The following is an 11,168-nucleotide window of genomic DNA, read 5'->3' as shown; positions in this document are numbered from 1 at the left end:
TCTCTCGCCATCTATCGTCAATAAATCAGAACTGCACCCAGTGACAAAGCCCATTACACCGGAAATTGCGTCACCTTCATTACAAACATGGCGACCGTGACAACAGGTGAGAACGTCAGGGCCCGGCGAGCGAGACACAATACTTGACAAAAACAATAAAACACTCATGGAAGCGTTTGTGGGACATGGCGTCCAATGTCAGTTGTTAACTTTGTCGCGGCGTCGGTGGTATTTCTTGTTTACAGTTTGCATCGCTAACGAATGCTTGTTTCTTTTATTTAGCGGCTAAACGATGCTAACGTGTATCTGGTGCTGGTGGGTTCACGGTGGCATCTTAACGTCTCATTTCATCTTTATGGACGGAACAACCAGCAGCATAGAGCCGCTTCATCTTTCGTTAGGTCAAGCTGGCGAACTTGTTTGCAAGTCGTGCTGTAGTTAAGATTTTAAAGAGTAATATTCACAATTGACTGGTGGAGATTTCCCTCAGTTTAGCTCAAAGTAGCGCGACATAATAATTAGAACATAGCTTCATGTGTTTTATATGCCAAAGATATAAGATGACCAAGCCCTAGTCTTTATCTTTGTGGCATTTAAATTATACGCGTCTATTTTGAAAGACTCGTTTTATACGAGGCTACTCGTACAAAAGTAGCCTAGTTGTAACGTATTTGTGTCTTCGCTTTATTCTTTAAGCGCCTGAGTGTTCAAAAATAACTTTGCAGAACGGTATTATTTCTGCATCTTTATCTGTTTGATAGTTTTTCCAAGATTACATGGTTGAAGCAGAAATGGAGCTTATGAAATGTAAACAGTTCTAGGATCAAAATTTCCACCCCCCTCCCCCAAAAAAGCGCCTTTTGACTTTTAAGAGCCAATCAAAATGTGGGAAATTGTGGACTCTGTGGGTGTCCGATGGTAATTTAGCCAGGGTGAGAGTTGTCATCTCCATCCGAGCTCATCGGTTAGTCAGAGAGTGTTGGCTGGTTATTGTTGCGGCAGCTGTTGTGCTTTGCTTCCTTCACTCTGTCTCTGTAACTGAAGCCTCAATATGTTTCATCACTGGTGGTATAAATAACCTCCAGCTGCTTATGGTCAGCATGTGTTAGTCCTCCACATACTGCTGTCTGCTTCAGTTTGCGTCTCACACAGGGCCGTGGTGAGAGCCAGCTTCCCGGCTTACAGTGATGCTTACAGTGATGCTGGCAACCATCAGTGCATGTTTTCAGAAAGCAGATTTTTATATGAAGTATGATGACTTTTTTTTTGTTTCCCTGCCCATTTGTACCAGCTTTTATTTCATCATTTGCAGTACACCGCTCTACATTTTAAAACTGAACAGTCTTGTTTTTAGCCATTCTTGTGTTAAATTGATTTTTAAAATTCCTTGCTTTGTTTTTTGTCCAAAGCCACCTCAGAGTGGATTCAGTTTTTTAAGGATGCGGGGATTCCTGCCGGCCTCGCTGTCACCTATGCAGTTTTCTTTGTGGACCACAGGTAACTTAAAGTCTTCATTAACGTGTTATTAGAGACGTATCAGTCAGAAAATCACTGATTCTGTAAATGTCTGACGTTCCAAAACTGATTTTAGCTGATTCCAAATCCAGCCAGCAGATTGTTTTTTTCTACTTTCTTTCTATATAAAAAATAATTATAAAATCTTCATAAAATGTGTATTGTAAATAAGAAGGATTTTCCTAAAAAGAGGAGAAGGTTACAGATTCTCTCTCCCTGTCTGCGTCGTTGGAAATCCAATTTAATGAAGTATTCCAGTTTCTAAGACAGAGGAGCACTTTAAACGTGCTGAAACAAATGATAGCATAGATATTATCTAGTACACTGGACAAAAATGTAAATCCAACACTTATATTTACTCCCATTTTGTCATGAGCTGAGCTCAAACGTCCAAATCCTTTTCTATACATTGTTCAAAAAAATGTCCAAGTCTGTGTTAGTGAGCATTTCTCCTTTGCAGAGAAAATCCATCCCACCTCGCAGGTGTGTCGTATTAAGATGCTGATTGCGCATTGTTATTGCACAGTGTGTGTTAGGGTGGCTACAATAAAAGATCTGTCATCAGTTTGTGTGCTGTTAAGCAGGATTTCGGCGCAAACGCATTGCAGAGACATGATGTTTTAAGGTTTTTAAACTACTTTTCCTTACTATGTTACTGATTAGTGCATGAAGCATTGCTAAGAGTGTATCATGGTGTTCCTGTCGTCCCTCTAAACTAAGTACATCTTTTTGTTAGCTGTGAGATTTCAAACAGCTTGACAACTTTTTTTAAAATCCAGCTGATTCTGTAACTGAAGTCAAAAGTGGAAAACAGCTGAACTGTGGTCACTGTACTTTACTGTAGTGGGTTTTACTTTTCTGTTACCTGCTTACATCTCTTCCTGCTCTTGTTCAGTGGCATATAAGTAAAACAAGAAGATTGCTTTATTTATTAGAAGCTTTTAATACATTTTTTCTTCCTCTGACTTTTCCATTTTCTATGCTGACAACTTCACAACTGAAGGATGTTGTTTTTAGCACCAGTTGATAGTGCTTATAGTGTTTAGCTGTGGTGAAAACATAAGATCCAATTTTTAGTTTCCATCCGTTAGATGTCCAATCGCAGCCAGTCTAACAGAAAACCAAATTATTCCTCTTGGCAGCCAGTTTCTCAGCGCATTTCTTTCTTATATCAACACTTTATGCATTTATCATCTCCATAATGTTTGTATCTGATTTTGTTTGCACTGTTGCGTCAGAATTCAGAAGAACATGCTAATGGACCTCAGTAAAGACATCATGATGGACCTCGGCATTACAGTCATCGGAGACATCATTGCCATTCTTAAACATGCCAAACAGGTGCACAGGCAGGTGAGGCAAGAATCCGTGTTTATCTTGTAGCTACTTGGCTGTTGAGTTTTACTTCACCAAGCACTTACCAATGAAAACATTTCAACACGGTTTAAGGGATATAAAGTGCTGTGAAAAAGTCTCCCTCATACACATGTTTATTATTATTATGTTTATTTTTTCTGCTTAAGTGTTTCTTACCATGAATGCAATTTTTAATTCTATGTTAAAAAGTAATTCCCACCTAAAGCCTAAAAGTTCCTGAGATTAAAAACTTTACCAAATTGAATAAACTGAATTTGACAATAGTAAAGTTAGTGGTTTGTATTTGAATTACAAGAAGACCCCAAAGCTCCTCACCCTACAATTATTCACCCATTAATTCACACACTGATGGTGGTAACACTACACCTGCAAACTGGATGTAGTGTTTTGTAAAGTACTTTGACATTACATTAAAAAAAAAAAAAAAAGATTAATATACTGAACTGGAAACCAAATAGTTGTCTCAATGAGTCTCTTATTTCAATAGGATCAATTTTGGCCTGTTGTTTTTTGTTTTTTTTGACAGAATTGTTTTAATTCATCCCATAGAATTAAGCTCAGACTTGTGCTAGGTAATACAAAGTCATTCATTTTGGTTTTTAGCCATTGAGAGGTGAAGGAATAAAGTGATACACGATGATTATTGCATACATGGAATTAAATGGTTTCAAAATAAATGTTGGATGAACAAACTCTTGAGTACCAAATGGGAATGTGAAATGTTGGTTTTTAATGTCATTTACATTTCTAAAATGATATCTTGGTGGTCCTGTTGGTCTTTTTTTAAAAACATAAATTCATGTGATACCTCTTGTTTCCTGCTCATATTTATGACCCGACCTGAAATTCAGATGTTGTCGGATCAAAATTATTTGCTTTATTGTCGGGTTGGGCTATGTCTACAGTGGCGTGTTTAATATGCCTACAAACCATCTAGCACAGAGAAAAGAAAATCAAATGAAAATGCACGTTTTATTCTTGTGTTAATCTGCTTATGATAGGAGAGTTGGCAGCTTACCATGTTGAGGAAAGAAATAAAGTAAGGTGCAGAGGTTAGACTGTAACAAGCATGGTGCATAATAAATGTGCATTCAGCCTCACCCTGCTCCGCTCTCATCAGTCTCACATCCCAGACTGACTCACCGGTTGCAGCGACCAACAAACTGGAGCTGGAAGATGTTAAAAAGCTAAAAACAGCAGAAGTTACACTCCTTACTGAAATTACTGCTTTTGTCTAAAAACAAAAGCAGCAAAATCTTGTTTAAAATGTCGGGTTTACTTCTGGCCTATGATTAAAGTTAATTAGTCGGGTCGCATCAGGCTCGGACACAATGTGTACTGGCTCAAGCCGGGTCGGGTTGGATTTTTTTTTTTAGGTCTGATCTAAACTCTTATTTCCTGCTGGTGTTATTTTCTCAGGACATGTGCAAAATGGCAGCTGAGGCCATCACCTCAGGACAGACCAGTGTCCAGGCTGAGCTCAGAAGAACGGCCAAGACTCGTGAGTAATAAAGATTTTATTTAATTTTTCTGTACGAGACGGAGACCAGAACACCGTGACCTTGACGGCGCCATATTGTCTTCCACCATAGAGCAGAGAGAGAATGAACAAAGACAGAAGGTAACAGAATGACAAAGGATTTTGTTAAACAACTTGCAACACCATACAAGACAGACCTGAGCAGCAGCGTTCAGAAATAACGTCCAATGAAACTGGATGACTGTAGTGCAACCCTTTTTTCAGCATCAATAAATGCAGAACTCTCTTACGGAGGCTGCTTCTCCTTCCGGTTTGAGTTGTGTTTTCATTCCTGCCTCTAAAGTTAGCCCTGTGTCTCTTTCTGCTGGACTTTTAAACCGATTTCAAACGTTAAAAATCAAGGCTCCAAGAAGTCGCCAAATTGTTATTCGTAACATTGCAACTTATAACAATCGCTGGTGGTGACATAAAAGAAACAAAGAGCTAGACAGAACCTTCTCTTAGTGAGCACATCCTGGGTTAAATCAGTAAAATCCCTCATAATTCATAACATCCACACTTGTGTGAAATGCTTCCACTCAGTCCAGAAAATTGTTCTTGTACAGCTTCCCATCCTTTTAGTTTTTTTTTACCAATTTTGACCTTTTTTTAAAAACCACTTTTTAGCTCAACTTTACCAACGCTGGTGCAGATAAAGGTTAAGTGCTCTTCAGTTAGCGCTCCTGTCCCAGCAGGCAACGCTGCATGACGTTCCATCACATTCTTCGCCATGAACACCTGATCGATTTGTCAGCCCACCCAGAAGCCAGATGGAGAACTGCTTGAATCGTTATGTGTTGTGTTAGCAGTAATTACACTGGCGCTGATGATCCACACACAGTGTCTGCCATAGTTCAGATAACGAGGTTAGGAAATCAAGCTATTTGTTTTGAGTTTTCTTTTTGATAAATATTTTTACTTATTTGTTATAAATTAGGCTGAGTTTGTTTTTGTTTTCTGTCCTTTAAGTCCCAATGCAGCTCCTGTTGATCCAGTTTGTGCCACCGTACATTCTGGGAGATATTTTAGAATGCCGACTCTTCTTTCAGCCACTCCCGAGAAGCTTGTGCAGTGACGCAGAGTATGTTGCTTTGCTGCAGGAGTGTGCAAAAAAATATTTAGATGTTTGCGTAAAAGTACGACGCATAGCAACAACCACGTTCCAGTGTTTCCTACTTCATCATAAGAATATAATATTAATCTTTTATTTTGGTACTACAGCAAAGATTTACAGGTGGATATTTTTGTTAAAGTAATATAAAAGGAGTCAAACTGATGAAACTATGAATCAAGATTATTCCCAATTTTCTATTTGTTTACCAAGCTATATGGTAATCAAAAAGAAAAAGTGACCTGTGTACATATTCAGTTAAACTGGATGAAAAATACTAAATAAAAACTTTGGACCTACATATGTATACTTTATATCACTTGAAACAGTGCAGCCTGAAAGGAACTTGGGTAATATTTTGTTCTCTTGATATTATAGATATTATTAAACAGATTGAACCCCTAGTTAAGATCCTGGACTTTTCATTACTACTGACTAGAAAAAACTTTTGCAACATGTTTCCTCACAAAACTCATCATGTGATTTCTGTAGTTCTTGTAGGTTTTCGGTGCTGGTTAAGAGTTCATTTTGTATTACACTTAATATTCCCTGCCACAAAGTTTTATTGTGCAAGTTAACGCCAGACAGCTTGAAAAAGGTGAAGATGAACCAAAACAGTAATCGTATTGTTTAAATATATCCTAACGACATTTGCATTTCTGGCTTTTCCATAGTTGATTTAATTTAATAATTTGGGGTAAAAAACTGAGACAATATTGACAGTTTGTCATACTTGTGTGTTGTTACAGCTGCTACTCGTATGATTGCCAACGCTTTGAGCCATGACTCCCCTCCCACCACGCCAGTCCGCCGACCCATTGACAACCGGCTCTCGGTCACAGTGTCCAACTCACAGGCAAACAAGAACAGCAAAGCAGGTAGATGACATGTTTGAATTAGTTTGTTTTTTTTTTTCACCCCTTTTTGATATTTAAATGTTCTTCCTGTGGCGCCGTTTGATTCCCGTGTCTTTTTGCCAGTCGTAAGCCAGCCAGCTGACGAGGGGAAGCCTGCAGCAAAGCGCCGACGTGTCACAGCTGAGATGGAAGGCAAGTACATCATCAACATGCCAAAGGGCACCACGCCTCGTACACGTCGAATCCTGGCCCAGCAGGCCAAGAAAGGTAGGCCTGACCCTGCGGCCTTGCCGACAGCCTAACTAACCAACAGCAGCACTCAACTAATCAACTCTAAATGCCCCTTTCGGTTATTTAACCGGCTTACCAGTTTCACTAATATTCCTAACTAGGGTAATTATCCTTCCTTCATTCCTAATATCTCTGACCTCACAAACTCTCTGCAAAATCTGAAATCTTTGCTCTTGCTTCGCCCTTGAAGGAATTTCAAAAAGTTTCATAAAGAGCTCTTAAAGAGTTCGCAAAATAATTTCTTCAAATCGATATTTTCTTATGCTGTTTCTTCCTTAATTCTTGACACTTTTTGAACACTTGTTCTTAAAATATTTATGGCAGCACTTTTTTTTTCATTTACAAAGAGAAAGCAAATTTTCCAGTAATGCACCAATCACAGATGAACGAAAAAAAGTTGTGTTAAAATTTAGGCCCAGAGTTGACTTAGGATTTTATCAGTTTAGCCCTATTATACAGAAGCACTATTACTTTTTAGTCTTAATGAACCCTGAATGTAGAAGAAGTGAGACTTTTTACACAGTGGCTTCCAAAAGCATTCACACCCCTTAACTATTTTGGCATTTGGTTACAACCACACACTTCAAAGTATTTTTATGGAAATTGATGCGCCAGAAGGCCAACAAAATGTATAATAAAGATGCACAGTTAATTATCTGTGTATATATATATATATATATATATATATATATATATATATATAATCGAAGAATTGAGTCAATTCTGCCAAAGATATTTAGGTTTTAAATCTTACATTTGAAAATTAAATATTTGATCCATTTTTTTGTTTGTGAACCTTGAATTCCTAAGATGTATCCTAATTTGTGAGTAGGTTGCTTCTTCAATTTTTTTTTATTTAATATTTCTTAAGTAATGTCCTGATAGCATTAGTTTGTTCGCAAAGGACTTTCAATTGCTATGCATGGAAATTAAATAAATTACAATATTTATTTCAGTACGTCCAACACCAAGTGGAACAAATTTGGATTAATTATACAAAGACTGCTGTTTTGACTTCCGTGGCAGAAAAAGGCTCAATAAACCTTTTGTCTAGCCATTTATCTTATATAACTAAGAAGAAAAAAACACCTCGCATAAGTGGTAACTAGGGCTGGCTGATGTGACTTAAAAATGAAATATATATATTTTTTTAATTCTAAATTCAATTCCTAATTTTAATCAATGTTTTTCCTCATTTTTTTTCTTAAAATGAATTTAAATGACAAAACATATATATTTTTTTAATTTATTCAAATTATTTTTTCTTTGAGTCGACCTGAATTCAAAGATGAAATAAATAGAAGCTGTAAAACACACTTATCAAACAAGATGGTAGTTCTTGGGTGGGCTGACATTGCTCTGAACAATGAAAAGCTAAGATTAAAAAAATAAATAAATCACAGTTTTCCTAAAAATAAATCTCCAAAAAGAGAGCATCGAGTTCCTTGCTCCGCCCTATTTTCATAAGCTGCGACCTTTGTGTTTGACAGAAACTGTTTGTTTCTCTGAAACAGGCTTAAAGCGTACCTCTGTGTTTGAAAGACTTGGAGCCGAATCGATGGCAGACACGACGACCAGTAACAGCAAGGTGAGTGTGGTCACTATGACTTCCAACTGAAGCCTGGAGTAAAGCTGTGACCTAACCTCGGCGTGTTCTAGCAGCCCACCGGGGTGTTCAGCCGCCTGGACAAGGGGGACAAAAGCGGAGAGATGCCGAAGCCAGGGAACACGGACGCAAACACGGATGAAGATGACGAGGACACCGACGGCGAGGGCTCTGTCCTGCAGTATGCCGGCGTCCTCAAGAGACCCACACCGTCAAAGAAGAAAGCGCTCACTTCCAAGGCGCCCCCGATCACCCTGCGTCGCCTGGGTGGGAAATTCAAGCTGCTTCCCTCCGATGCTCCCACCTCCTCTTCTACCTCACCCCCAAACGGCCTCCCACCGGCCAAAATCAGCGTTCTTCAGAGACTGGGCAAGCCCCCCGCCACAGGCGCAGCGGTGGCGCCAGCGTCCGCTGACACTCAGGACAACAGAGTGACGAGCACCAGATCCAGAGCACCGGAGAAATCCACTTCAGCCAGTTCAAAGGTCAGCAGCAGCAACAGCCCAGGAGGAGGAGGGGAGTCTGCTGGGGCCAAGATGGACGTCAAGGCTGTCAGTGTTTTCAAAAGACTGGGCAGCAAGAAACCCTAACGTCGTGATTCAGACTCTTACTATAGAGTTTGCAGCCATCCTCCTTTTCCTTCGTACAGGAAGGCAAGTTGGTATTATTATTATTATTTAATGTTTGTTTTTTTTCTCCTGCTGCCATTGATAAGTCACTTTTATTTGGTCTTGGGACTTTTATTTAAAAGCTTTAGTAATGCCGTATTTTCATGTTGCTTTTTTCATTGTGTCATATCAGCCTTTTCTGTATTTTATATGATAAATTATGAGCATTAGCTGCAATGCTGTTCTAATTTTCCCGGTTTACTCAACATACAGGTGCATCAAAACGAGTTGGAATGTCATCAAAAGTCATTTATTTTAATTATTCAGTTCAAAAAGATAAGTTCAGATATATATTCATTCCACCCACAATGATATACTTTACTCTTTTATTTCTGTTCACTTTAATCCTAAACCTAGAATTTAGTGTAATCAGACACCAAAACATTTAAAAAATATTTTTAATACAGAATATAGAAAAGTTTCACTTTTTGAATTGAATTCATGAAATCAGCTTTTCAATGATATTCTAGCTCTTTTAAATGCACCTGTGTAAAGACTGCTGCCTACACTCTCCATTGAACAATCCTCAGACTATGCGTAATTGTTGAAAATGTCCTAAAAATAATGTATTAGTTAGCTGGATAAATTTAGATTAGCTCTCAGCAGTTCAACACAGTACACATCCTGAGATGATTAAGGAATTTAAATGTGTTCTCCTGACCTGAAAATACCTCCTGCACCATTATCATCATCAAAGGCTTCTGAGCTTTTTTTTAGCAGATATGAAAAAGGTAAGAAAAAATGATCATGCTGATAAATCCTCATTGAACCCTTAAGACTAGAAGAGCAACATACCTCTGCTTCAGCGCTTTGTTGGAGTGGTCGTAGCACCTTTTATCCTTTTGACCACAGGCAGAGCGTTTTCTACAGCCTACTTGAACCCGTGTGAGTAGAAAACCTGGTCTGATTTTTTGTATTTCCACCTGGACGCTCTGGTGTAGAACCTCAGTCATCAGTTCACTGTAGATACTTCACCTCAGTCCTCTTAGAGATCGTTCGAAGCTGCAGTTGGTTGCACTGTAAATATTTTAAAAATGTTTTTATGGTTTAAAGGAAAAACAAAGTAGAGCAAAAAACATCAGCATTGATGATTTTGTTTTCTTTTTTTTTTAAGATATTGAGGGGAAAAAAATGTTCTGGTTTTGAACAAATTGTGCTTGAAAAAGAATAGAAATGTTATATCCAATGTCTGCATTAGCCTGTAAAGGGCAAAGTGAACACCCGTTTCCTATGAAAACACTTGAGCACCTCATTTATCAATAAACCTTTTCAACCTCCGGTCTGCACGCAGTGATTTTTATGTTTTTAACAGAGACATCAATATAAGTTGAGACAGTTCATCTCCATGGGGGGAAAAAAGCATTTAAAAGTGCTGCCTCCTGTTGCTTATCACTCTAAAATACTCCGAAATCATCTCACTTTAAACGTGGAAGATAAAATCATCTGTGGATGTTTAAACAGAGAATTCCTGAAGATCAAGACCGGTCTTGGCTCCAAATTGTAACTATCAATTTAAATCTTTGCTAAAAGATAAAACAGCCTCTGCTTCTGTTCAGTGGACAGACTTAAGTGCACTGTTGCTTCTTCTACAGCATTTAAGAGAAGGTATCAGCCAGCTAATTAAGCACACTTGAATAATTGATTATCTTTAGTAGTTATCTCCTCTAGAGCAGGCGATTCTGTTGGTTTGTGACATAATTTGTGGGATTCACTTAAACCTCAATGGTTGTGGAAAATCTGGACTTCCTTTGCAGTCTCCCTGTACATAGTGGAGGGCAGAAATTAATTGTTTGTTCATATTACAATATAACGCTGACTCTTATCCCAGTACTGTATGAGATTATTGCAGTCATGGCAACAGTATTTGGTAAGTGGAAAGCTGATCTAAAGGAATCTTAAGGTGCAGAACATGAGTTCAAGCAGATAGTAATGTATTTATTTACAAGTAATTTGCGACTAATAATGATAGACACCAATAAAAGCTGCATCATAAGGATAAATATAAACATGTACAATATCTGCAGTTGAGTTTTATTTACAAACTAATTTTCCAAAATATTTTGCATTTGACAAATTGATAAATTTTGTTTTGCTCATGTTTTTAAATACCACTATTGATGAAAAACAAGCAAATGGGACATAAACAAATACTTTTAACATCCACAGAAAATATATTGGTAAGTAAACATGTTTGGAGAAATCTAAAATGCCTGAAGACCAGAAT

The 11,168-nt window shown here is 38.0% G+C and overlaps 1 protein-coding gene across 2 annotated transcripts; it reads left to right on the top strand.

Moving 5' to 3' along the window:
* The first annotated feature begins 67 nt into the window (after positions 1-67).
* On the top strand, positions 68-10,222 carry c18h19orf47 (chromosome 18 C19orf47 homolog). 2 transcript variants are annotated; one of them, XM_032545097.1, is made up of 8 exons: positions 68-106; positions 1,410-1,497; positions 2,754-2,868; positions 4,312-4,393; positions 6,272-6,400; positions 6,503-6,571; positions 8,185-8,258; positions 8,333-10,222. In XM_032545097.1, the coding sequence occupies exons 1-8, from the start codon at positions 88-90 to the stop codon at positions 8,864-8,866; spliced, it is 1,110 nt and encodes a 369-aa protein (XP_032400988.1). In that variant the 5' UTR covers positions 68-87; the 3' UTR covers positions 8,867-10,222. The 2 variants fall into 2 exon arrangements, with proteins under 2 accessions (XP_032400988.1, XP_032400987.1); XM_032545096.1 differs by having other exon boundaries at positions 88-106; positions 6,503-6,646.
* Positions 10,223-11,168: the final 946 nt, after the last annotated feature.

This window comes from Xiphophorus hellerii, chromosome 18 (assembly GCF_003331165.1).
Source record: "Xiphophorus hellerii strain 12219 chromosome 18, Xiphophorus_hellerii-4.1, whole genome shotgun sequence".
Classification (NCBI taxonomy): domain Eukaryota; kingdom Metazoa; phylum Chordata; class Actinopteri; order Cyprinodontiformes; family Poeciliidae; genus Xiphophorus; species Xiphophorus hellerii.
The sequence above is the reverse complement of the archived record's forward strand: the minus strand, read 5'-3'. Positions and strand labels throughout refer to the sequence as shown.